At 39.6% G+C, this 26,879-nt stretch overlaps 1 protein-coding gene across 4 annotated transcripts; it reads right to left on the reverse strand.

Annotated features, from left to right (window-relative positions):
* Positions 1–1,368: 1,368 nt before the first annotated feature.
* Positions 1,369–25,839, reverse strand: LOC138683311 (transmembrane protein 267-like). 4 transcript variants are annotated; one of them, XM_069774941.1, is made up of 5 exons: positions 25,402–25,748; positions 22,677–22,823; positions 21,462–21,541; positions 20,295–20,682; positions 1,369–3,992 (listed from the first exon to the last, which is right to left on the reverse strand). In XM_069774941.1, the coding sequence occupies exons 4-5, from the start codon at positions 20,616–20,618 to the stop codon at positions 3,657–3,659; spliced, it is 660 nt and encodes a 219-aa protein (XP_069631042.1). In that variant the 5' UTR covers positions 20,619–20,682; positions 21,462–21,541; positions 22,677–22,823; positions 25,402–25,748; the 3' UTR covers positions 1,369–3,656. The 4 variants fall into 4 exon arrangements, with proteins under 4 accessions (XP_069631042.1, XP_069631040.1, XP_069631041.1 ...); XM_069774939.1 differs by lacking the exon at positions 21,462–21,541 and adding an exon at positions 24,966–25,001; XM_069774940.1 differs by lacking the exons at positions 21,462–21,541; positions 25,402–25,748 and adding an exon at positions 25,786–25,839.
* Positions 25,840–26,879: the final 1,040 nt, after the last annotated feature.

Below are 26,879 nucleotides of genomic sequence, written 5' to 3' on the forward strand. Positions count from 1 at the left end.
CTGTCCCCCTGCAGCCCAGGGAGGTCCACAGTGGAGCAGATCTCTACCTGCAGCCCATGGAGGACCCCACACCGGAGCAGGTGGGTGCCCAAAGGAGGCTGTGACCCCGTGGGAACCCCACGCTGGAGCAGGCTCCTGGCAGGACCTGTGGATCTCTGGAGAGAGGAGCCCACGCTGGAGCAGATTTTCTGGCAGGACTTGTGACCCCATGGGGGACCCGCGCTGGAGCAGTGTGCTCCTGAAGGACTGCACCCTGTGGAAGGGACCCATGCTGGAGCAGTTTGTGAAGAACTGCAGCCCATGGGAAGGACCCACGTTGGAGAAGTTCATGGAGGACTGTCTCCCATGGGAGAGACCCCACCCTGGAGCAAGGGAAGAGTGTGATGAGTCCTGCCCCTGAGGAGGATGAAGCGGCAGAGACAATGTGTGATGAACTGATCATAACCTATGGTCCCTTTCCCCCTGCGCCGCTCGGGGGGGTAGGTAGAGAATCCGGGAGTGAAGCTGCGTCCAGGAAGAAGGGAGGGGTGGAGGGAAGGTGTTCTGAGATTTGGTTTTATTTCTCATTACCCTACTCTGGTTGATTGGTAATAAAGTTAATTTTCCCCAAGTTGAGTCTTTTTTGCCCTTGATGGTAATTGGTGAGTGATCTCACCTGTCCTTATCTCGACCCACAAGCCCTTTGTTATATTTTCTCTCCCCTGTCCAGCTGAGGAGGGGGAGTGATAGAGCGGCTTTGGTGGGCACCTGGCACCCAGCCAGGGTCAACCCACCACAGAGGAAAAGTGTTACTACTGGTTTTTTGCAATGAATGCAAAGGGTACTTTAACCTGACAGCCCTTCCTTTGTTTCAATGCAAGGTCTGCCTGTAGCATGGAAACAAAACCTAGTTTGCAGATTCAAATTACCAGTTGATCAAAGCCCATGTTGTGTAACACTTACAATACAAAATTTCTTCTGCACTGAATAAATTTGCATAATTAGCAGAATTCAGATTGGCTCAATTACTTAGAAATGTACTCTTCTGATGCATTTCATCACTTAGCTTCATACTGACAGCAGCTGATGAAATAAAAGTACATGTGTTCAAAATTAACTGTACTAACATTTCCTTTAGACTGAATTTTAACCCCTTCCTTCTCTCTCTCTTTCTGGAACTTTATTTCCATTAGCAAAGGAGATGTCCTTCCGATAATAAGCTAATACCAATGGCCTGGCTGTTAAAATCATTTCAATTCAGTTCAAACTCACCAGCATTTTCCTTGGAGCACCGCATCAATTATGAGTAATTCACTTATCAATAACCAATTAAAGGCACATGATCATTAATACAATATACTTCCCTGTAGAAAAAAATAGTACCAGTAGTCACATGAAAATACAGATTACATTTTAAACTAGAATATAAACTGATAGGAAACGTGTTCACTCTTTCTGTTAAGGCCACCAGGGAATTGGGAGAAATTTTATCTTCTTTCTGGAGGACTGGGGAGAAGAAACATTCACATATTTTTAACTTGGCAATTATTAGTACCTACTTTCTATGACAGCAATGCATTAAACCAGGAAAAAAAGCAGCACAGTTCTAAACCAAAAGTCAGAAAAAACCCACACTTTCTTCAAATTTATATGTATAACTTGAAAATATATGGAAAAAGTTTAGATTAGCATAGTAAATGAACCACTGAAATAACGGTAATATTTTAGTGATATGTCTCACACATTGTGTATGGAAATTATTAGCTTGAGTTTGTTAACAATTTTTTGTGTAATTCACATGCTTTTTGTATTTCACATTTAATCTTTATTGTAATGCATGCAGCAAAGCACAAATTCATTAAGATATGTTTTTAGTATCTTAGTTTATTTTTGCCATGGTGTCCTGGATTCAGCTGTGATAATTAATTTTCTTCCTAGTAGCTGGTACAGTGCTGTGTTTTGGATTTAGTGTGAGAAGAATGTTGATAGCAACAACTAAAACATCAGTGTATTAAGTAGTGCTTATCCTAAGTTAAAGATTTTTCAGTTTCCCATGCTCTACCAGCAAGCAGGTGTATAAGAAGCTGGGAGGGAGCATAGCCAGGACAGCTGACCTGAACTAGCCAAAGGGATCTTCCATACCATAGAACATCACACTCAGTATATAAACTGGGGGCAGTTGGCCAGGAGGGGCAGATCACTGCTCAGGCATCAGTCAGCAGGTGGTGAGCATTGTGCATCACTTGTCTTTTCTTGGGTTTTATTTCTCTCTTTTTATTATATTCCTTTTCATTACAATTATTATTGTTATTATATTTTATTTCAGTTATTATATTATTCTTATCTCAAGCCACAAGTTTTACTTTTTTTTTTCCCCGATTCTCCTCCCCATCCCACTGGGAGTGGGGAGGAGTGAACGAGCAGCTGTGTGGTACTTCATTGCCAGCTGGGGTTAAACCACGACACGTGGTTTTCCTACACATGGCAGGTATCAATGCATAGTTGGAAATATCAATGAATTTGATATGTACATGAAATACTGGTAAGGAATTGTTAGGAAATTCATTCGTAATAGGGAGGTCTATCTCCTAAGTGACATGGGCTGAAACAAATATTTAACTTCACCTTTGTTCTCTAAGCTGGCTACCCACAAATTACAGCATTACATGCAACATGTCAGTTTACCTTAAAAAGTTGTCAGTGGCCTAAGCTAAAGCTGCCTAAATGTCAGAAGGAGGCGTGAGACTGCCCTGTCTGTTTGGAGGGAGAGACAAAAGTTATGTGTCACATGTGCTTGCTGCTTTCCTTAATAAATTTCTGAGTGGTGTTCATCTATTGCTGTGGTAGAACTGGTATAAGAACATGACCAGAAAAATAATATTTTGAAATACAGCTGAAAATTCCTTAGTTCCAAACTAAATAATATTCAGAATTAATATATTTTTTTAAATTAAATAATTTGGTCAATACACATAATACTGTAACCAAACTGTCTTTTCCTTTCTAACCACAAATAATAGCTAGTAATCATCTGCGAATTGAGTATCAAGCAACTACAAAGGAATAGAATTTAGTAGAAACACTACATTATAGCAGCATTCAAAGAGGTGCAGATACGCAGTTGCGCATTGTGAAATACAAACAGCATTTCCTTTAAAACAGTTGTATACAAGAGTTCAGCAGGAAAATAAATAAATTCAAAAGGCTAATTGATGTTTTTTAGAAGTGCCATAAACTACTAAATTCTCACTAATACTTAGCATTTATATAGTACTTTACATTTTTGAAGCGCTATAGAAATCCTATCTAGATGAAATGTATTATCTAAAGGCAGAATACAAATCCAAAGTGAATGGTGATCAGACGAATGGCACCATGACAGTAAAATGTAATGCAATTACTACAGAGAGACTAAGTACTTTATAAATCAGCTAGCTATGCATGAACTATAATGGAAGACCACATATTTTACAAGGGGAATGTTTAGATATGAAATTATTACCATTCATGAAATAGGTTTCTATGAGCACAAGGAATTGACACAGGAACTGTAACTGGCTCCACAGGCTTAAAATGCGTACCTTGGAAATCATAGGGAACATAAGGAAACCACTTCAGTGATAAACAGACAGCTTATTTCAAGTGCTAATATAAACAACATTTAAGATACATCATCCTTATACATCAATGCGGATTCCATGTTTTGTAGACATTAATTCTCTAGTGCCTGTTAAATACATAATAAATGAACATAGATGAGGTAAAGATGCTGTAATTGCCACATACAGCCAATATGGCAAAGGAGGAGTTTTTCCAAATGGGCAGATCCAGAGGCCATGATGAATCCCATCACGGACATGATGAGAAGTCCAGGATATGAACAACATCCAGGGAAGAAAGCACCATGAGTCCTTAAGCCTGAAAAGGTGCATAATAAACTTTAATGTCAGAGCCGCAACAGGAATCACAGTAGAACAATGAAGAAGTGGTCTCAGTGGAAGAGTCAGAGCAGCCTGCAGAAAAGAAAAATATAATTGGCAATGGCTACAATTGTGACAAGAAAATAAATGTTTCATGGATGTTTACAGGCATATTATCAAAGTGGAAGTGCAAAGAAAAACATACTGTTCCTTTCCACTGCAGCTGATCAAAATCAACGATGTGACTATTTAGATGTACAAGAGCTGTGTGATGCCCTGTCAGTAGCAGGGCTCAGGGTACTGGGACAGGCTTTTCTCTATTGTATGATATGAATCATGCATCCTACTAAGCAGTACCAATGGCAAAACAGGGAGGGAGAGGGATGAGGTATGCTATTTGTCATATAGTCATGTGGTATACAGGAACATATATAGCATGCTGCACTGATTATATGTATTTCATTTCAATATAATTAAAAGGAAAACAACCATACAACATACTTTAAATATTTCATATGCTTTACTTGAAATATTTAATATGCTTTAATGCCATTTCTTTACAAAAATACATCCTGTATAATACTATTATAATGTATATGCATAATACACCTGTGAAGTTATTTTAGTTCAACAATATCTAATACAGAGCAGTAGTTTCCAATGCAACAAAATTGGACGGGGAAAAGACACGTTCAGAAGCTAACATCTGAGTCATTTGTGATTGGGGTTTTTATATTAACAACTTTGCCTAATGTTAACTCAGTTGAAAGCCTGATATTTGGACTTAATAAAGATGAACATCATGCTAGTGAGAGTCCTTGCTACAAAGGAGATTAAATTTAGCTGTTTTAAGAAGTGATAATTATCAGTTTAGTATACATACTTGAGAAAATATTCTGGATGTACTTACTAGCAACAGCTAGAACTATCTCCACAAACTCAAAGACAGTAAAAAAAAAAAAAAGTTTTTTTTATTTCAGAGAACTTGTTTAAGCAACAAATAAGTAGATTCTTGTTTCTGTAAGCACAGGAGAAATGATAGCACATTACTAAAAGATCTATACTGGTGAAAAACGAGAGGCATGACTAGCAGTCAAAGCAGGGTGAGCCCCTCAGCAAACTCTGGTTACCAATGCTTAGTAACTAACATTCACCAGTTTCATCAGCATGACTGTAACCAGCAGCAAAGAATCTCCAATAGTAGTAACCTTCAATCTTCTCTCCTAGCTTTCCAGAAGTCATTGATTTTTTGCTCATTTAACCCTATTTCCTTCACTGCTTTCCAGAGATTGATCAGCCTAGTCCTCAGTATCTTCTGTTCCATAAGCATAACTACAATTTGCTGATATAATATTAATTGGCTCAATTCAGATACTGGTGAACATTTGGAAAGACTGTAACAGGCCCCAGAGACATACTCTTTGCACATGATGGTGCATCTGACTTAAGTTGAACATATCCCTCACTGCATCAAGCAAACAAACATCACTACAAGACACAAGCCAGTAACAGGTCTTTTCCAACCTAAATGATTCTATGCAGGGGAGGTTTAGGTTGGATATTAAGAAAAATTTCTTTACTGAAAGGGTTGTCAGGTATTGGAACAGGCTGCCCAGGGAAGTGGTTGAGTCACCATCCCTGGAGGCATTCAAAAAGCACGTAGACAAGGCACTTCAGAACATGGTTTAGTGGGCATGGTTGATGGTTGGACTCAATGATCTTGAAGGTCTTTTCCAACCTAAATGATTCTATAACCCATTAATACTTCAGTTGTGTTAATTGTTACAGGATTCATCAGCTACGGTACCTGCAACTATGGGACTCTGGAATAGCTTAATGGAGTTCTCATGGATAATTTAGACAACTGCTTGGAACCCTGTCTTCTCTGTAAGGAAACTCTGATGTAGCCTTAGCCAAGAAATAGAGATGGGAAGTTGTGGACTACCTTGGAATATAACAGCCTGTGCCCTAAACCAAAGCCAACGTTAAAAGGCTTACAGAAAGCTTTCTCTATTAGCTTCCCACCACATGCTTGTCCATGACTCTCTCAGTCAGGTGACAGGGTTAAAAAGTTCAAAAAACACCTCAACAACTTTTAACTGTAATGGTACAGACCCAAGTCCTTTAAGTTGGTGCAAAGGGTGTATTTTCTGCAACTTCATTTCTGTGTCATACAAGCAGATTGTTCACAGATTAAAATAGAAAAATCTTGTGATGGTGAAATTGTTTATCACCTACCCTACAAAGATAGTAAGATTTTTGTTACTGTCAGCAAGAGGCTAAAATGTTCATACTAGCCTATTTTTGAAAAACCACACTGGATGGCAATAAATTTTGGCAGATATCCTATTGACTGATCACTATTTCTGCACTTTGGGGAATAAATAAATAAATAAATAAAATCAGTGAAGCTTTCAGTTGCAAAGTCCAAATGATTCTTTTTCCCTCTGCCCTATGGAGGTTAGGTGCCAACAGCAACACAGTGAATAAGGAGAATTTGAATGTTGATTACTTATGCGATTTATCAGTATTAGTGCTGATCTTTATCCAGTTTTGGGGAGGTGATGTTTGAAAGTTTTTCATACAGAATTTTAGATGGTAGGGTTGTTCATACAGCAAACCTGAGCGCTCAATTTTAGCAAGAGAAAACCCTATTTTGTAATTGCAGTACAGTCATCAGGCTTCTGAAATGCTGTTGCCCAAGTTCTGAGAAGAATAGTCTGTTTTCTCTTTTATATTCTGTAACTAGAGGAATATTTACACCCTTGAGTTGCTAAGCCCAAGAGACAGACACATAGTTCTATTTGGCAATATAAGCTGTTATACTCTTTCTCCTAACAGGCAAATTTGTTTGCCTTTAGAAATCACCAGATTTAATAAATAAATAAATAAAATACAAGCCTTTTCTGTTTTAAACCTCCTGGAAAGAGATCATCATGGTTTGGGTAGATTTAGGGAGACATCTACCGTGAAAGAGATCAGGCTGCAATTGCAAACAGAATTTATTCACAACACAAATGACCTTTTCCATTTGCCTAAATGTTCAATCAGGTGCAAGATCTTCTTGAAGTTCCTGCTCTTCCAGCCCCTCAAACACTACAATGAGCAGCTAGAGACAGGAGACAACAATCACATCCAGCAGAACCCAAGCAAACTCTTTGCTTTAATGCTCAAGGGGACAGCAAGGAATTTACGTGACAACATGGGCTCCCTTGCTCATATTCTGTGATGCTTCCTTCATAAGCCTGAAGTCCTTAGTTTTGAGGCTGTCCAGATCTGTAAATTCAATATTAAATTAATTGTATATGTGCAAAGCTTATTCTCCAGTTCCAGAAATGCTCCTGTGCAGCCCAGGTTGGTCAGCAATGGCACATTAACTAACTCTGTAATGTACATTTGCTGGTACAATCTTGTTTGCCACCAATTGCATTCTCTACACTTTTAGAAGCTAGTGAGTCTTAAGTAGCAAGCTAGCAATTTCTGCACGTCTGTTCCACAAATGAGTGTTTGGGCTAAAATCCTGGGGGATACTTCTCATTGAAGTCATACCTGTATCACATTTAGCCCACCATGCTGCTCTTGTTTATCAATGCTGAATGTGATGGCAGGCTGCCGTAACTTTCACCTTTAGAGCTAGTCAATGAGACAGATTCTTCAAACACGGATTCTTAGATTCTTCTACATTTGTGTGCACATAATACATAGTAAAAACAACCTGGAATACAAAGAACTACAAAATCCAAGTAGCAAAACCTTTGTAGACTTTATACTTGTTGCAAAAAATAATGTGGGCAAAAGGGCAGATCACATGCTACTTGGTACACAAGTATTTATCAGGGTAAACATATAAATACCACAGGTGACTATTTACCCTGAATACTCCAGAAAAATAATGATGAAACCGTGAAAAACAGCCCAATAGCCAAATAGTCCAAGCAGCAAGCTGTGTCAGCAGGAACAGGAGCAGATGACTGGAGGAGTGTGAAGGTAGCAACTGGAGGTAGATGGCAATACTGCCTTGTACTGCACAGAAAGGTTACTTCAAAAAAGTAACCTGTCATCAGATTTAAGAGTGATGATGAAGAGCTTTATAGATAATTGTATATAGTAATGTGAAAAAAACCACTGTTACAAATTAATAATAGTGGTGTGGTTAGGTAATTAGATTTCATAATTTATTAGTTACTTAGTAATGTGTTGCATAAGCAATAAACATTGTAGTCTCTTAAATTAGTTACTCTCAATCCTGCAATTTAAAGAGGAAGAATGGGACTGGAACTAACAAATAAGTAGTAAAAAAAGTATCCCATGAAGTAATTAATTACACAGGCAACAGCCTGAAATTATGACACGAAACTGAGAAGTGCATCATATTAAGGTGAGGAAAGCAAAATCACATATTATAATCAGGTCTAGCTAGCCAGGCAACAACACAGCAGAAAAGTTTATGGGGATTACGTTATATCACAAACTAAGACGACTCTGATGGCATTGCAAGAAGACATAAGACCTGTAACAGATTTTTTTTTTCTTTTTAAAAAGACAGAAGCGTTGTTTGCATGTGACATTAAAAGGAACTAATTTATGCTATTTGGCTCAAATTAAGTCTCACCTAAAATACTATACACAGTTTTGGACAGGACCCTTTAAAGATAATTTAGGCAAAAGGCAATCCAGAGGAGACCAGAAAAATAGTAAGAGCTTTAGAAAACATAAATCCAGGTCCTTCAGCCTTTTCTTGTGACATACTTAGTCAAGAAGAGACTTTTTGCAAAGCATAATGGTTTTTCAAATTGTAAGAGTAATGCTGTTACTGTTGTAAGGGTCTAGAGACCTACACAGGATATGGTTTACAGGTAAACATCCTTTATTAGCCCAATTAACATATGGAAGGGGCAGTGTAGGAGTCAATTATATGGAACTTAGCGACTGGGCCTGAAAGTAGCTCATGGTCGCAAGAGCATTCCAGACGCCTTTAGAAGGCCTTGAACAGAATAAACAAGAAGACAGAAAAAGAAAGATCCCAGTTAGAAAAACACAGGTGCACATTCCACGATAAAGGGAACTTGGCACAAACAACCTCAATTTGGCAGTTTATCTTGACCAATTAGACTGAGACAAGTTTCGCATGTTTTAGTTGATATAGTCAATTATGTCCTATGTTTATGCGCGTGTACAGAGTTAGTATAACCAACTGTATCTTATGTTTATACGCGTGTACAGTGTCGATATAACCAATCACATTTTATACTTGTGCGCGTGGACACTAAATGCTTGCATGCAGCAGCCAATCAAAGCTTCTTAGGAACTTAGAGAATTGTATAAGAATGATCAGCTAGGCTCAATAAACTGGCGACTTTGATCATCATATTGGTGTCCTGTCGTCCGTCCCTGCATGGAATTTCTCTACATCTGGCGACCTCTGACGTGATCCGGTAAGGAACAAGAGGGGAACACTAACGACTGAAAAGGCGGGAGAGATTGCCGCGGATGCCGGTGGGCTTAAAAGAAAAGCGCTGGGCTGCTAGAGAGAGGCAGGAATCGTAAGCTTACGTGATAAAAGGCGGCATGGGTATCGCAGCATCTGCGAATGAAAAGGCAGCCGTAAAGACACTTATGAGGCTGGTTGAAAAAACAGAGATGGATATTACAAAGGACCAGTTAGAGGATTTGTTACAGTGGAGACAAAGAAGAGGATTTTTCAAGGACTCTGAGGCTCTCTTTTCGTTGTCTATTTGGGAGAACTTAGGAAGGGAAATATGGGAGTCTGTCCAAGGAGGAAATAGAATAGCTGTGCGTCTGGCAGCACATTGGAAAAAGTGTCTCCAAATGATGCAACAAATAACATCGGAAACTGTTGTTCAGGATGCATTAAAACATGCTTTAGCGGCAGAAACTCGAACTATTAATGCTCCTGCCCCCCCGACGTATTGTTCAGCAGCAGAGACAGTATGCAGAGCACGCGAGCCCCCCCTGCCGCCAACGGCGCCGCCATTAGAAGAAAAAACACCGGTTGCGGCTTTCCCTGTAGAAGAGCTGAATTTTTGGGGGAGGGGAAGTAACGCCGATGTTCCTATGGCCCCAATGACACCTGAGGAGCAGGCAATGGTAAATCCTTCTGCGAAAAAGACAAGTCAGCCGCTATTACGAGTGGAAGACATTCCCCCGCCCATGGACTCTGATGATTGGGGGGCCCAACAGGACTTAGAAAATACTGAGGAAGCTCAAAATCAGCTATACCCTGATTCCAATAATGCAAACGAGGACTTGGCTACTCTAATAATAGAGCAAAAAGAGAAAATGTTAGAATTGCTGGAGGAAATGCGAAAAAGAGACGAGGGTCGATGTGGGCAGCCGTTGACGAAAAAAGCATATGAAAAAGCAACAAATGCAATCGTAGAAAGTATGGGCTCTTTTGCTAAAGTAGTGGGTAAGGCGGAAGAGAAATCCCCCAAGGATAAAATGCAGGAATTGATTGACCTGTGTGTACAAAAAGGGGAATTAATGCCCGAAGAGGGAAAAGGGTCTAAATGGAGATACGAGGATAAATACAAAGGAATGCGACGTCTAACAGAGCCACCCTTACAAAACACGGAACCAGCCCAGACAGGACATTCACCACCACCACCCAGCGATCCGTCTTTCTCGCCGGGACAACGATGGCGTGGAATTATTGAGCAAGCCACTATAGAAGGAATAATACTGCCACCTACTGTCGGATCATTTCCCGTGTTTACTGAACCAGGAGGAAGGCGACAACGGGCGCCTTTGGACTGGAAAACAGTTCGAGAACTACAAAAAGCCATTATGCAATATGGAGTAGACAATAAGTATGTACAACAAATGATACAACAATTTTTTAAGGCACAAACCTTAGTGACAGCGGATGTAAACGTTTTAGTGGAAATGTTCTTTGAACCAACTCAGAGGTTGTTGTTTCATGATCGGTGGAGACAGAAAGCAGAAGCAGCCCAGGTGAGAAATTTAGATGCTGGGGCACAAAATCCGCTTGCATTTGTCAGTGTAGACATGTTACTTGGCACGGGACAGTTCGCCACTGGTCCCGTTCAGGCGGCATTAAGGCCAGAGATTTTACAATTGGCACAACAACTAGCTCTGGAAGCTATTTCAGAAGTACCGCAAGTGGGGAAACCGACTCCGCCATATTCTAAAATCATACAAGGGGAAGAGGAGCTGTACATGAAATTCCTTGACCGTTTAAAAGCTGCTGTTGATGCGTCGCCCACCTTAACCCCCGAATCAAAAGCTGTGGTCGGAAAGGACTTAGCCATTCAAAATGTAAATGCAAAATGCAGACAAATCATTGCATCACTTCCACGTACAGCTACATTAGTGGATATCATCGAGGCTTGTAATCGCTTACCTATAATACAAGAACAAGAGAAAGCTAAAATACATGCTGAAGCTCACGCTGCAGCGCTCGCTGTAGCATTATGACCGATGGTGCAACAGGGAAAAGGAGACCGCGGCCCACACAAAGGCCCTTTAACGTGTTATCGGTGTGGTCAACCGGGGCATTTGAAATGTACATGCCCTCAACGCACAGCAACACAGCCTCAATCTATGCCAGCACCAACTAACAGCAATCAGTCAAACTTTTCTGGGGTCTGTAACAAGTGCGACAAGTTCGGACACAAAGCCAGCGACTGTCGATCAAGGTTTAAAAAAGACGGAACGCCGTTAAACACTCAACAATCAGGGAAACGGAATGATGAGTGCCAGGATGAGGGGCGCCAAGATATCAAGTGCCTCTCAAACAGGGGTGACAGCATGCCCAGCTGTCTTTCAAAACTCAGGGCAGCCACAAAAGGAAGTGCAGGAGTTGACCTGGCCGTAGCCGCTGACACAACAATAACTGATGATAAAGTTCATGTTGTTCCATCGAATGCTACCGGGCCTTTAGGTCTTGGACTAAGTGCATTGCTTTTAGGACACTCTTCTGTTTCTAAACAAGGAATATTTGTTTTACCTGGAGTTATCGATGCTGATTTCACGGGAAACATTTCAATCGTGGTGAAAGTATTTGCTTCTCCTGTAACAATTATGGCTGGAACCCGGATTGCTCAACTGGTACCCTTCAAGGCTAGCGTCCCCTGTGTCGGAAACATTGAACGAGGGGACGGAGGATTCGGATCTACTAACACACCATTAGTGGCTTTCACAGAAATAATTGGATCTTCCAAACCCGTTCATCATTTTAATTTATATGGGCCTTCGGGAAAATCTCTACTCCATAAACGCATGCTCCTTGACACAGGGTCTGATGTGACCATAATTCCAAAGGAAGAATGGTCCAGGGATTGGGAATTACAAAATATCGACACTGTGGTAACCGGTATTGCAGGCCAGAAATCCACACAAATCAGCGTGAATTTTATAACAGCTGAAGACTGTGAAGACAAAAGGACAGCACATGTAAGGCCTTATGTTTTAAATACTACTGTATGGCTTTTAGGTCGGGACGCTCTAGCGCAATGGGGAGTTAGATTGTCCACGCATTTTTAGCAGCGGCCATTGACAAGCGACCAACCCTGAGACTAAAATGGCTAACGGACAGCCCCGTTTGGGTTGATCAATGGCCGCTTCCAACGGAAAAAGGTCACCGCTTTGGAGCAACTCATGGCTGAACAAGTGGAAGCAGGGCATTTGGTTCCTTCTACAAACCCATGGAACACTCCTGTATTCACCATTTTGAAACAGTCTGGAAAATGGCGTTTACTGCAAGATCTGCGTGCAGTGAATGAAGTAATGCAAGATATGGGATCCTTACAGCCTGGTATTCCAACCCCTACTATGCTTCCCAGAGACTGGCCTTTGATTGTTGTTGACCTTAAAGACTGTTTCTTTACAATTCCTTTGCATCCAGATGACTGTGAGAAATTTGCTTTTACCGTTCCAACAATAAATCAACATGTGCTGGCTAAAAGGTATCGCTGGGTCGTTTTACCACAAGGCATGAAAAATTCACCGACTATATGTCAATGGTTTGTTGACATCGCTCTCGAACCATTTCACAAAAAATGGAAAGAGGCTCTGATTTATCATTAATGGACAACCTGCTGGTCTGTGCACAACAACTTTCACATGAACAGGTATTATCTGACCTCAAATTATACCTTGGGGCGTATGGCCTAGTCATAGCCCCGGAAAAAGATCAGCTAATGGCACCATGGAAATATCTGGGTTTGCAAGTTGCGGAAGCCTCTGTTTGTCCACAAAAGCTGTCGCTACACAAATACATACGAAATATACATGATGTACAAAAACTTGTCAGAGACCTACAGTGGATTTGACCTTATTGTGGTATTACAAATACAGACTTACAGCCGCTGCTGGATTTATTGCGGGGCAGCGATAGCTTAACTTCTACAAGACAACTAAGTGCATCGGGGCGGCAAGCCTTGGCAGCAATTGAACAGAAAATCACATCATCCATGTCTGGCAGATACGTTCCTGATTTGTCCATAAATTTATATGTATATAACTCAGATAAGGAAGTTGCAGGAATTTTGGGCCAGTGGGATGAGCGACAGGAACAAAACCCATTGATAATAATAGAATGGATATTCTTGCCTGCTAGAATGTCAGAAACGGTAGTCACTAGAATTGAAGCCCTGGGAATGCGCATTCAAAAGGCAGGGGCAAGGGTGACACAAATTTCAGGGAAGCAAACGGACAAAATTATTTTGCCTATGTCGCTTGATATTGTGAATAATGCCATGATGAAAAATGACTGCCTTGCAGTAGCTCTGATGGGTTTTAAGGGGGAAGTGGACAATCACTATCCCCCTCACCCATTGTTTAAAACAATGTTGACAATGGAACCACGCTCTATTTGCAGTGAAAGCCCACTGGAAGCAATTACCGTTTTTACTGATGCTAGCAGCAGAACAGGTAAAGCGGGATTTGTATATCTTCAGGATGGATCTTGGAAATCCAAAGTCATTCTGTCAGAAGGGTCAGTACAGGTGCTTGAGCTATTAGCCGTATGCTCTGTTTTCAAAAAATGGGATAAAACACCTGTCAACATTGTTTCGGATTCTCAATATGTCGTTGGGGTAGTCAAACGTATGCATAGATCCTTGCTAAAAACTGTAAGTAATAAGCAGCTGTTTATGGCACTTTTGAAATTATGGACGTTATTAGAAAAACAAACAGACTTATTTTTTATCAATCACATTCGTAGCCATACAACGTTGCCGGGATTTATTGTGGAAGGTAACGCGCGCGCGGATCGACTGGTAGTAGCCAATGCAAACATCGGTTTTAATACACCCAAACCTGATTTGTTTGGACAAGCACTGCTATCCCATAAATTTTATCATCAGTCAGCAAAAGCGCTGAGTAAGCAATTTGATCTCCCATTGCAGCAAGCCAGAACTATTATTGCTGCTTGCCCTGACTGTGCAAACATTCCAAACTTACAGTCACAAGGGGTAAACCCCCGGGGACTATCAGCATTGCAAATTTGGCAAACATGTTACGGAGTATCCCAGTTTTAGGAAATATAAATACGTTCATGTATCTATTGACACATATTCGAACCTTATGTGGGCTACTGTTCATGTATCAACTAATGCCAGATCCGTAATTAAGCACCTTTTGGCAGCATTTGCTGCCATGGGAGTGCCAACAGAAATTAAAACAGACAATGGCCCGGGATATTGCGCAGTCATTAGAAACATTTTTACAGCTATGGGGGTTAACTCATAATTTTGGCGTACCCCATAATTCTACTGGTCAAGCTATCGTTGAACGTGCACATCGGACCTTAAAGGATTGTTTAAACATTTTAAAAACGGGGGAAGACATGCAGCATTGTACCCCCCAAGAGTTAATAAGCAAAGCACTATATGTTTTGAATTGGCTACAGCCACGTGGTACTGAGGATCAGATCCCAATTACTAGGCATATGTGTGGGAGCAAAAATGTTGATAAAAACCAGCCGCAAGTTTCAATATTCAATCCAGTTTTACAACAATGGCAGGGACCTTGCAAGCTATTCACGTGGGGAAGAGGATACGCTTGTGTTTCCACAGGTAACGAGCAGCCCCATTGGATACCGGCGAAATGGGTCAAGCCATGGATTGAGCAATCAGATGTCACAAACAACTCAGAAGATCGAGAACAAGAGGCAGTGGAGACTTCAGCAGGTCCTGAAGCCCTAGATAGACTACCTAGACAAATCACGACGGAGACCGGCAGTCAATACGGAAATCAAGAACACGTGTGAAAAACATGGAATACGGTGCCGGCCCTGGATATGCATCTTAGTACGAGTGGGTAAAAGGGATGAACAATTTTTGTGTGATCATTGTGATAGAAATTTAACTAACCAACTAACCTTGCGTGAGCAAGCAGAGGATTTTTCAATAGATCGCTTACTGATTTTGGCTTTGTGCATGCTACTAATCGTATAGAGAATAAGCAGCTTAGAGCTATTGCAGCAAATATATTTGATTTAATGTTGATTGGCATCAGGCAAAACATTACTCATAAGAGCCGAGTGTGGAAGTAGTATTAAGATACCCCGATATATAGTCATTTATGATAAAGACTGGGAAAAGAGTAAGAAAATATGGGTTTGGAAAAGGAAATGGTAGTGATAATGATTGCGATGACCTTAGTCACAGGATCTGTATTTAAAATTGACCCCAGGCAGAATATGTGGGTAACTTGGGCAAACAGTACCGGACAGACTGATTTTTGTCTGTCCTTAGCTACACCAGGGGATCCTTTTCGCACATGTCTAATTGGGTATCCAGACTTTAACCCTGAATTCTACAGCTCATGGTACAACCAGACCGATTACAATATAGAATTTGAGAAATTCAACATGATGTCAAGCGATTTGGTGATGTGCATAAAGATTGGCGAAAAGTGGTAGCCCTCTTTGATAGGAGCTAAACAGCAACAATTGTTTGTGGAAAACCTGATTAGTGTGAGCTTGCCCCTTCAGGAATTGGATCTAACGTTTTCTTTACCCCCGGTTGAGGTAACCAATATTTCCCATTTAGAAGATTGTCGATATCTCCGATCACAATTACAACCATATAATGGCATAGGAGCGATATTTTTTGGGGACACCATTTTGGTAAAGAAGTAGGAGGAGCGACCAGGGTCATACTTTATAGGATGGCAGAACATAACAGGGTTACCTTTATGGCCTGATGTTGATACTGCAAGTTTGGATGTAAATACTGCAGGGGGGAAGTTGTTGCCCCCAGGAGTGTTTTTGATTTGTGGAGATAGGGCATGGAATGGAATACCGTATAAGCCTGTAGGAGGACCATGTTACTTGGGTAAGTTGACAATGTTTACACCCTCCATGAGACAATTGATTAGTAACACCAAAGCACGCAGGGAAAAGAGAGGAGTTAAAAATTTTGATGAAACCTGTGAAGATGAGGCGGAGTTTTTGTCTATAGCAAAGTTCGTTGCATTGGCAACGTTTCTTCCTGGTGGAGCAGCAGGAAGAAACTACAGGGAACTAAAAAGATTAGCCTGCTGGTCTGTAAAACAATTCAACATCATTAATGATATCAGAACTTCTTAACGATATTGATAGCATCAGGCATGCTGTCTTGCAAAATCGAGCGGCTATAGATTTTTTTACTTTTAGCGCAAGGACATGGGTGTGAAGAGTTTGAAGGAATGTGTTGCATGAACCTGTCGGACCATTCTATAAGCATTCACAAACAGTTAAGTCAATTACAAGAGAACCTAAACAAGATTAGATACTATACTGACCCGTTTAGTGACTGGTTAGAATCATTGGGGTTTGGGCCTTGGATACAGCAAATATTAAAGTGATTGGTTTCCTTGGTGGCTCCTATATTCATACTCTTGGCTATTATCCCATGTATGATTCGATGCTCGCGAATGATGGTGACTAGATCTGTTAATGCTCTTTTTAAACAAAAAGAGGGAAATGGAGGAGTCAATTATATGGAACTTAGCGACTGGGCCTGAAAGTAGCTCATGGTCGCAAGAGCATTCCAGACGCCTTTAGAAGGCCTTGAACAGAATAAACAAGAAGACAGAAAAAGAAAGATCCCAGTTAGAAAAACACAAGTGCACATTCCACAATAAAGGGAACTTGGCACAAACAACCTCAATTTGGCAGTTTATCTTGACCAATTAGACTGAGACAAGTTTCGCATGTTTTAGTTGATATAGTCAATTATGTCCTATGTTTATGCGCGTGTACAGAGTTAGTATAACCAACTATATCTTACGTTTATATGCGTGTACAGTGTCGATATAACCAATCACATTTTATGCTTGTGCGCGCGGACACCAAATGCTTGCATGCAGCAGCCACTCAAAGCTTCTTAGGAACTTAGAGAATTGTATAAGAATGATCAGCTAGGCTCAATAAACTGGCGACTTTGATCATCATATTGGTGTCCTGTCGTCCGTCCCCGCATGGAATTTCTCTACAGGGGAGGATTTGTAAAACATTTTTGGAGACAGCATAGCAATCAGCTGTCTTTTGCAGAGAAGCCTTAAAGAATAAGAAAACAAGATCTAACTGTCAACAATGATAATTTAGGCTGGATATTAGAAAAACAATTTCTAGCTCCTTGGGAATTGAAAAAACACAGGAACAAATTAACACATTAAATTGCAATAATTTACTTTGTTTGGGATACTAGGGATAGGCTACAAATATTCTCCATCATGGAAAGTGTAAGCATATTTAACCTTGCCTCACTGAAGACAGTAAAGAGACAGGTCACCTCCCAATTCTATGATATAATACTCAACTTCCTAAACAAACATTGGTGAAGTGTGTCATCTAGTGGTCATAATTAAGACAAAAATACTGGTGATAATATAAAATGCAAGAAAAAGTAGCAAGAATATTTTAACAATACTTTTTAATAAGTAGTCATTCATTACTTGCATTTACTGATTTTCAAGTACGAAAATATACATGAGAATAATTATAGATTTAAATGCTATACCAAAATGTTAATATTATAGGACCCATTAATCAACCAAACTAACTTTCCTTTTCTTTATGTGGTTTTATAATTTTACAGTATTTCCATATACACAAAAAGTACAGAAAAGGGGAGAACTAGGGACTACCTAGGAACAACCCCAGGTGCCAGTACATGCTAGAGGCCAACTGGATAGAAAGCAGCTTTGTAGAAAATGACCTGAGGGTCCTGGTGGACAACAAGTTGAATATGTGCCAGCAACATGTCTTTGCAGCAAAGGCAGCCAGTGGTATCCTGGGCTGCACTAGGAGGAGTGTTGCCAGCAGGTGGAGGGAGGTGATCCTTCCCCTCAGCACTGGTGAGGCCACCTCTGGAGTGCTGAGTCCAGTTCTGGGCTCCCCAGTACAAGAGAGACATGGAGCTACTGGAGACAGTAGTCCAGAGAAGGGCCACTAAGATGATGAAGGGACTGAGAGAGCTGGGACTGTGCAGCCTGGAAAAGAGAAGGCTCAGGGGGGATCTCGTCAAGGTGTACAAATATCTGAAGGGAATGTGTAAAGATGACAGAGCCAGGCTCTTTCCATTGGTGTCCACTGACAAGACAAGAGGCAACAGGCACAGACTGAAACACAGAAGGTTCCTCCTGAACTTAAAGAAACACTTTTTTACTGTGAGGGTGACTGAGCATGGGAACAGGTTGCCCAGAGATGTTGTGGAGTCTCCATCCTTGGAGATATTAAAAAGTTGTCTGTACATGGTCCTGAGCAACTGGCTCCAGGTGAGCCTGCTTGAGCGGGGGATTGGAGAAAATGACCTCCAGAAGACCCCTCCAACCACAACCACTCTGTGATTCTGTGAAAATGCCCTCTTTGCCAAAGACAAATAAGGGGGAAACTGATCATATTAAAAGGTCTACCAAATGCACAAATAGGAAAACTTTTACCTACAACAAATAGCAATACTGTAGGTAAACAAAAACCTATTTTCCCATCAGAAGCCTGATTTTTACATCTCAACTATAACCAATAATGCTGCTTGCATTTATCTGTCTCCTACATATTTAAAAAAATAATTGATAAACCATTTTGTATTGTTCTTCTTTAATTAAAGGATTACAAAGAACATCAATTTTTCCCTCCACCTCCTTCCTTCCTAGGAGTTATTTCTTCTGTCAGCCACGTGAAGAGTGTAACACTACTCTGAGCAAACTGAGGGAGAAGGCAGCAAGATGGTCAAACTACTAACCTATGCTCTGGTTGAATAAATAAAGGCTGCTATCTTTCCCTTTTCCTGTGCAACAACAGCAGGTCAATGTGTAGGTGGGGGTGTACATTTTTGGGGAGGGGAGAGTAAGTAGCATGTATGTATATGTATGCTAGCAACACCAGCATAATCAAACTGTGAGGACTTGGGTTGCTGAGCAGAGCAAATTCCTGATAACAAGCAGAGTGGCCAGGTTCTAGCTATGGGGACCAGAAGCCAGCTGAGGGCAAGGAGTGTCTGCCCAAGGTATGAGATCTGGAGGGCAGTGTTAAGAGAATTGTGGCCTGGGCTGGCACAGATGGAGCTTGCAGAAGGTACAAATGTTTTGGAGAGTATACAGAACAGACTATTGTGGTCAAGGAAAGCTGGGTATATATGTTTGGAGCAGGCAAGAAGACAGGGATATATGTATGTGTGTGAATGGAGGAGCAGGAACAGGATACACCTAAAACACTGGAGAACCACTTAAAAAGAATGCCATAATCCAACAGTACTAATTCTATTGAGAAACTCTCTCCTAACAAGCAGTTCTGCAAATGGATGATGATCACATATATTCTTTCACAGGAGCCAATTCACTTTTTTCTTTCCCTTAAAAAGTTTGACACTTATTATTTTGTTTTTACAGCCAACTATATTTAAGGACAAACTCAGACTGCCTTTTTAAAGGTGAACAGCTCATATAGCTTGTTTGTGGGAGAAATATTTAGGGTTGGCTAAAACCAAATGTACTACTACTCAGTAAGACTGAATGAAACAAAACAGCAGCTGGATGATCTACTTTCTAGATATTTCTACCCCTTATTGTAAACGGAAATGGAATGACCCACTTTATACACAAAGCAGGCGTAGCAGCACTTAACTGTTTAACTTGGATAACAAAGCAAATACATGATACACATAGGATATAACGTACAAGGGCTCTCAGAACTCTTTTTCAGAGCCTTGTAAGAGGCAGAACTTAACAGTGGATATAAAATACATTTTAGGGCTTTTAAAAATCATAACAACTGTATAAAAAAATAATTCCCATATATCTTTTAAAAATTTATCTAATTAAATTATCATTGGAAATTTTTTTTTTTTAAGGATATGGTAGAAGAACAATAAAGTAAACAGTAATGAACAAAAAAAATAAGCAATCACTGATCTATTGACTTACCTTTAATGACAGGGAGCCAGCAAGAAAGAAGTAGTCCACATCAATGATAGAGGCAAGGAAGCCAGCCAGAGTGACTTCAGTGCAATCACTTTTCTTCCTGAGTCCAATCACTATTGCCCAGGACCACATTCCTAGTATACCATGCACTGCATTATCAGAGAAGGCTCGGAGCCAGTCATTTTGCTGAATGAAGGAAAACTGCAGAAGTCTGTCTGCTACAAAGCAGAATATTCCCAAACCTAGACTAGAAATAACTGAAGCTGTGCTGAAAGTTTGGAGAAGAGCATGGGCCTTTTCAGTCTCAGATGCCATGGCAAAAACCATATCACAGCACACAAAATGTCATCAGGATATACGCTGTGCATTGTCCTTTGTATCATCAGTTGTTCTGTAAATGTCAGAGAACAGAAAGAAAACTATTAAAGAAAAAAATTCATTAGCACAAAGAATTTGTTATCACAGCTACAACCGAGCATAAAAAAACCCCAATGCAATGTTTGCATTTAATATTCCTAAGGAATCTTTGATTTCAGCTAAGTTAATTTGTTAACTTGAACACTACAGCTCTGAATTAAAACACTTGTCCTGTTTTAATTAGGACAAGCACCTTCGTAACATGGAAAGCTCTAACTCCACTTTCTGAAATCTTCAATTTTACAAAATAATTTGAAATATGTCTATGATAACACATTGAATATGTTTCAAGCTTCCTTCTGGGCTTAAATACATGATATTCATCAAATTAAATCCTTTACACTGTAACAACAGCAACAAAAAGATTCAATTTGGAGGATTCCTAGGACTGATGCTCAAAAATCCCAAATCTCTCTATGCAACAACTGTTAAAACTGAGTTTCTAATCTATAATCCCAAAACACTTCATTTGCATGCTTTGTAAACATATGTATTATCACCCTGGTATCCCTCTCTGAGCAACTCCTTGTTTATCTTGGAGACTGGCACGTAGAATAAGCATTAAGAAAACCAGAACTGCTAAAATATCTTCACTATTTATCATAAACACAAAGACAACAACCATTCAGTCAAGCAGAAGTAACCAAAACTAACTCCTTACAGAGAAAAACTACATATGCTTTTCCTCAGTATGTGCTCCAGTAGCAAACTCTACTGTTACTTTTAGGACTTGTCTACTATGTGCTACATTACCTTCATAACAGCTCTTTTTGCAGAAAAAAAAAAAAGAAAATTAACTAATCCCAGTCATTTTACTTTTGAAAAGTTGACCACTGTAATTTGAAAATAAAGGCATTGTTACTGGCATTAATAATCACTCAAAAGTCCTTTAAAACTATTTATGTTCTGTAATTATTATGAAACCCTCTTGTACAAGGTGATTTCTTGGGGAATAATTACCCTGTCCTTAAAGAACTGCTTGACACCTCAAAAGAAATTCCAAAAATAATTCAAGGTCTAAAAGGCCCCCCACAAGAAGCAACTACAGGATACCTGGATTATAAAGACAGAATACTCATTTCTGTGATAACATTAAAAAGAACACTTTTGAAATAAAAATCCTCATATAAATTATGTATTCCCTAGCTTCATTATGTTAAACACACTGAAAAGCAGACTTTGAAGGACAGTATCAATTCTAACTGTCCAACTATCTGTCTTTTGGGGGAGCCAGGGAGATAGGATGTAGGCTTTGAAACTGTGGTCTATCTAAAAATGGATTCTTCCCAAGAGGTTACTATTTCTGTGCAATATGTTAAATTCTGATAATCCTTCTTACAGTTGTATCAGGTAAATTTTTATTCTAAATGGGCTTTTTATGAGTGTATTAGACTTCCTTTAAAAATGAATACTTCTAACAACGTTGATACATAATATTTAATGATTTTGAACGCATTGATTATAAGCCCCAGAAAATATAAAATGTTTCTTCTAGCTTATTTACATGCCTGTTTATTGTAGAATTATCCCCAAGACATGACTACTAACATTGATCTTTATAGGAAAAAAAGCTCACTGAAGCATTCATTTAGAAAAGGTTAAAAAAAGAGAAGAAATCATGAATAATACATGAGCTTTGCACACAGATGAAAAAAAATGGGTCAAGTTTAGAGTCTGTTAACCATGACAGTGCCTCTTCTGAACGAACACATAGACACAGTATTTCCTGAAACACTGGAACTGTCATTTTCTGGGGGGTGACTTTACAATATACAGTACATTTCTGAATAAATTCCATTTTACGGAACAAATGGTGATATCTTCAAAAATGTTTCTTCTATATAACCATCATGTCAGATTGGATTTTATTTAAAATTACCATAAGATCTGTATAAGAATCCAATCTGGGAAGAGCTGATATAGCAACATACCCTTAAAAAGCACACCAATATTCAAAGTCAAACTTACCCCGGGACTAGGACATTTTTTTTTCCATTGCAGATGCTTTATTCCTGTAGGAAATGTGGCCTATGCCTCAGAGTCGAGCCTCTGTGCTTGCTGAATCCAGTCCATCCAGTCCAACACAGGAAAGACCAAACACAGTGTGTTCCATACCTAAATAAATCAAATCAGGCAACAGTAAGCACCAATACTACACAAAGCTCTACAAACCCTGTACAAAACATACATGAAAACTGAATAGTCAAAAATACAGAAGGAAGCAACATCTTTTTAATGAATTCCTGAACAAATATAATTGAGCTAAAAGCAACTTCAGCTAGGGCTTAGAAGCTCTGTTAAAGAAAGCAGGAAAAAAAAAAAAGTCAAGACCATAAAACAAGAGAAGGGCACAAAGATGGAACAAGATAATAATTAAAAGATAATAAACCCCTATGTCATAAAGTCAGAAAAGGGCACTTCCAGCTTTCTGTTTTAAGTAACCACATTTTAAAATATACAGAAATCCATTTTAACAGATTTTTCCTTTTAACTGCGTGCCTGAAAGATTCCCACCTAATGAAACGTACATGAGTCACATTCAGGGATGTCTTTTTAATTTCATCCCATCAATTAGTGACCTTGGTATAGATAAACAGAAACCTATACATTCAAATAGCAACAGAGGTCTGTGTCGGTTCTGTGGTAGGCTTACACTGCTTTACTATGGATATTATTAACATGTGCATAAAGCATACAGGAAAAGTATCACTACAGACTTTAAAAAAAAAAATCCAAAAATGAATATGTTCTGGGAATTATGTACCATGAGTGAAATAAAGGTATGAATACCAACTGGAAAACAAGGACAATACGTGGATGGGCGTCTTTGAGCAAGAACGAAGAACAGAAAGCAAAAACGTGGCTTCAGATTATCCTTACTCAAGAGCCATGTCTATGGCATAACTGTTCTTTTTAAACAGTCTGTCTCTGCCATCTTTTACAGACAAAAATGACCGCTGTCTTTGGAAAAATCAAGTCATGTTCCCAAGTACAACAGCATAAGTATAAATGTTCTGCAGGTCAAGAGTGAAATCAGACTAGAAAAAGCAAAACTCTGTTCCACCAAAATAATCTTTGAAATTATTATTTTTAATATAAAATTAGAAACTGTATTTTAGTCTGAAAAAAAAAATCTTTTCAGAATGTTTACAAAATACTGCAATAAAGTATAATAGGTTTTTCTATCCTATAAATCTCAGAAAGCATAGTTGTGGAGCTTACATGTTAAAACAGAAAAGTGGGAAATAGATGTATTGCACAAGAATGCTTAGAAAGCTAACTTCACAACTAAAGAGTATGGGTGGTCAGTACAGTTAACTTATCGAAGAAAAGATTTAGGTTGGGTTTACATAAAACACATGCACACAACAGTTGATATAACAACACTACTTAGAGTTGTGATTTCTCATATTTTTATATGGGATAAAGCATTAAAGCATTGTCTCTGCCTATACCCACAAAATGCAATTTTGTTGATATATTTAATTTTATTTAAGAAAGTTATAAAAATAATTTTAATAAATGCACAGTTGACATTGATCTAAATATTTTCTTGTGTCAGTAATTTACAAAGCTGTAAATATTCATTTGGGGAAATACCTGACACTAAGAGGCCTTTCAACTCATGGTATAAGACCAAAACAAAAATCCAATGGCTAAAATTACCATTTAGAAATATTATCACTCTCCAAAATTTTTGCTCCAATTTTGCAAGAAGTTATCGGGTACATGAATACACATAGGAATTTAATGCATAAAATTCTATTGTCCATTTTATGCAAGAACTCAAAAGATTGCAGTAGTCCCTTATAGTTCTATAATCTCCTAAAAAAACATTATTTGATATTGGATGTTAATTTACGTTAAAAATTTAATAAAATTACCTTTTAAGACACAAGCGCAAACCTTTAATGCATTATCTCCTGGAAAAGCAGATCCAAGCATAAAACAATCTGTGATGGACTGATAATTCAAATATTTTGGGGTCAGATAATTATAATGGTGTTATTGAGGTTGGAGGATAGAAGGAGGTTGAAGAGGAAAGAGGACAAAAGCATGCAATACATCAGTAGGATTTTACCAAGATAGTTAGGAACACACTGAATTAAAACCAAAAGGAAATTGAGAAAAATAAGCAAACAATTAAACAAAACAAACATAAAATCAAGATCCACACTGTTTAATTAAATTATTTATTTCAGGGACCATAAATTGAAGTGTTTGAAAACAGCCCTCCCGAGCTACTAAAATACAGACCTTCTCCTTAACGAGTACTTCAGAACTGAGGTGTATCTAAGAGGAAAGAAAGAGTTGAAAGAAATACCCTAAGAGTATTTGGTAACTTGAAACAAACCATAGTACTATCCAGTTGAAAAAAAATCATTTGTCATTCTAGACAAAAAAAAAAAAAAAAAAAAAAAGCAGTTTTCGTATTACCCTCGTTAATTACAACAGCATTCGGATCGTAAACAGCTAATCCAATTTAAGATTTAAATACAGTCAGTATGCATAACTAAAGAGAGGGATAAAGGAAAGACACACATGCAGCAGAGACATGTAAAATTACAGACATCAGCAACATTTTTTTTATGTCTTGAAGTAAGGGTATTCTTTGTCTCAACATCCAGCACCAAAACCCCTCATTAACCATGCCCTCAGTCATTAAAAAATAAAAATATACTGTCATCTTTACCGCAAAAATGGAACCAAGGGTCTTACGACAGCCTTCTCCCGCTTTAGCTTCTTCTCAGTAAAAAACATCGTATTGGAAACGCTTGGCCCCGGGGTCTCCTCACCAACGGACCCCGAAACCGAAACCCCAACCCCGCCGCAGGCAACCCGGAGCGATAAGGAAAAGCCCACGCCTCCCGCTGGCGGGGGCTGCCCAGCTAGTTGTCGGCAGGCCGGCGGAGGGCACACTACGCGGGGAAACGCCACCTTCCGCACCACAGGGAGCGAGGCCGCCGAGGCAGGGCGCAGCTCTGCCCAGCCCGGGCAGAGGCAGGAAGCCGGCCGCCGCCACCACCGCCGCCGCCACTCCCTATGCCCACCCGACGAACGGCGGACCGCCAGGCACCTCATGAGGTGAAACGGAGCCGACCACCTCGAGCCCCGTCGGCGCGGGGCTAGGAAGCATGCGTAGCCGCGAAGAACGCTGGGACTGCGACCCGCCCACCACGGCTGGGGGAGCGGCCCGTCTCCTTCCTCTTCGCCCGGGACCGCACTGGGGTGAAGGGAGAAATTTTTTTAGAAAAATTGAAAACAGTTTGAGTATTTCCCACAAGATTAAGTAAAGCGCTGGGAAAAAAAAAAAACCAACAACGGTAAAAGGTTAGTGTTCTATTACTAAAGATAGCGTGCACCACCAAGTGACTGACCACACACCAGAAAGGACTAAACACACTTTAAATAAATATTTATTTACTACAAAACAGTGGAGTAGAAAGCATTTGGAAAACTTTTTACTCTATTCAATACTGGACTACTTGGTGTAAGCTTATGAATAAAAGAACATTTTTACAGTTAAAAACTGCTTATCCCTACTCTAGTCACTTGAGCAGTTTAACTAAGATGTTTGCACCATCCTCTATAAAATTAAACTATTCAAACAGACATTCATACATTTGTAAAGTAGCACTGTCATGTCAGCCCTGTCATATTTATACAGCTGTGCTCTATTATTTCACCCATATTTTTTGCCTATCCACATTATACAATTGTGGTATTTTAATACCAAATTAAACACTTTGCTAGTCCTGAAAAAGCATTCAACTACAGCTTCAGCCTTTATTCCTCTTACACCTCTGTAGCCATATGTTTGAGTTAATGCCTAGGCTGTAGTGATACTGCTTAATTTAGGGTTAAACATGATGCATTGTCCTTTAAGGAGGACCATTACTCCATAGTTTCACTATGCAGGCCCGATTACTTTGTATCATACCTTACTAATGACTATGCCCTCAAAGAGGAACTAAAGACTGATAAAAAGGAAACACCCTACTCCAGAAGGCACCAAAGGCAGGATGATTGCCAAAGAAACATGAAGTCAGAAAAACTGTGATAACTAGGGGAAAGGGAAAGGCAGCAGGAGGAAATCATGACCACCGACTCAACTCAAGACTGGAAAAACTCACCCCACCCCCACTTGCAAGGAGCATGCTTGCTAATTTA

This window comes from Haliaeetus albicilla, chromosome W (assembly GCF_947461875.1).
Source record: "Haliaeetus albicilla chromosome W, bHalAlb1.1, whole genome shotgun sequence".
In the NCBI taxonomy this organism is placed as follows: Eukaryota; Metazoa; Chordata; class Aves; order Accipitriformes; family Accipitridae; genus Haliaeetus; species Haliaeetus albicilla.

What these genes read in the sequence shown, in the direction of transcription:
- LOC138683311 (XM_069774940.1), bottom strand. Translation starts at nt 20,618, where the DNA reads ATGGTTTTTGCCATGGCATCTGAGACTGAAAAGGCCCATGCTCTTCTC. An exon ending in CTGGCTCCCTGTCATTAAAG is followed by an intron (nt 3,993 to 20,294) that starts GTAAGTCAATAG and finishes TCTTTTCTGCAG; the next exon opens with GCTGCTCTGACTCTTCCACT.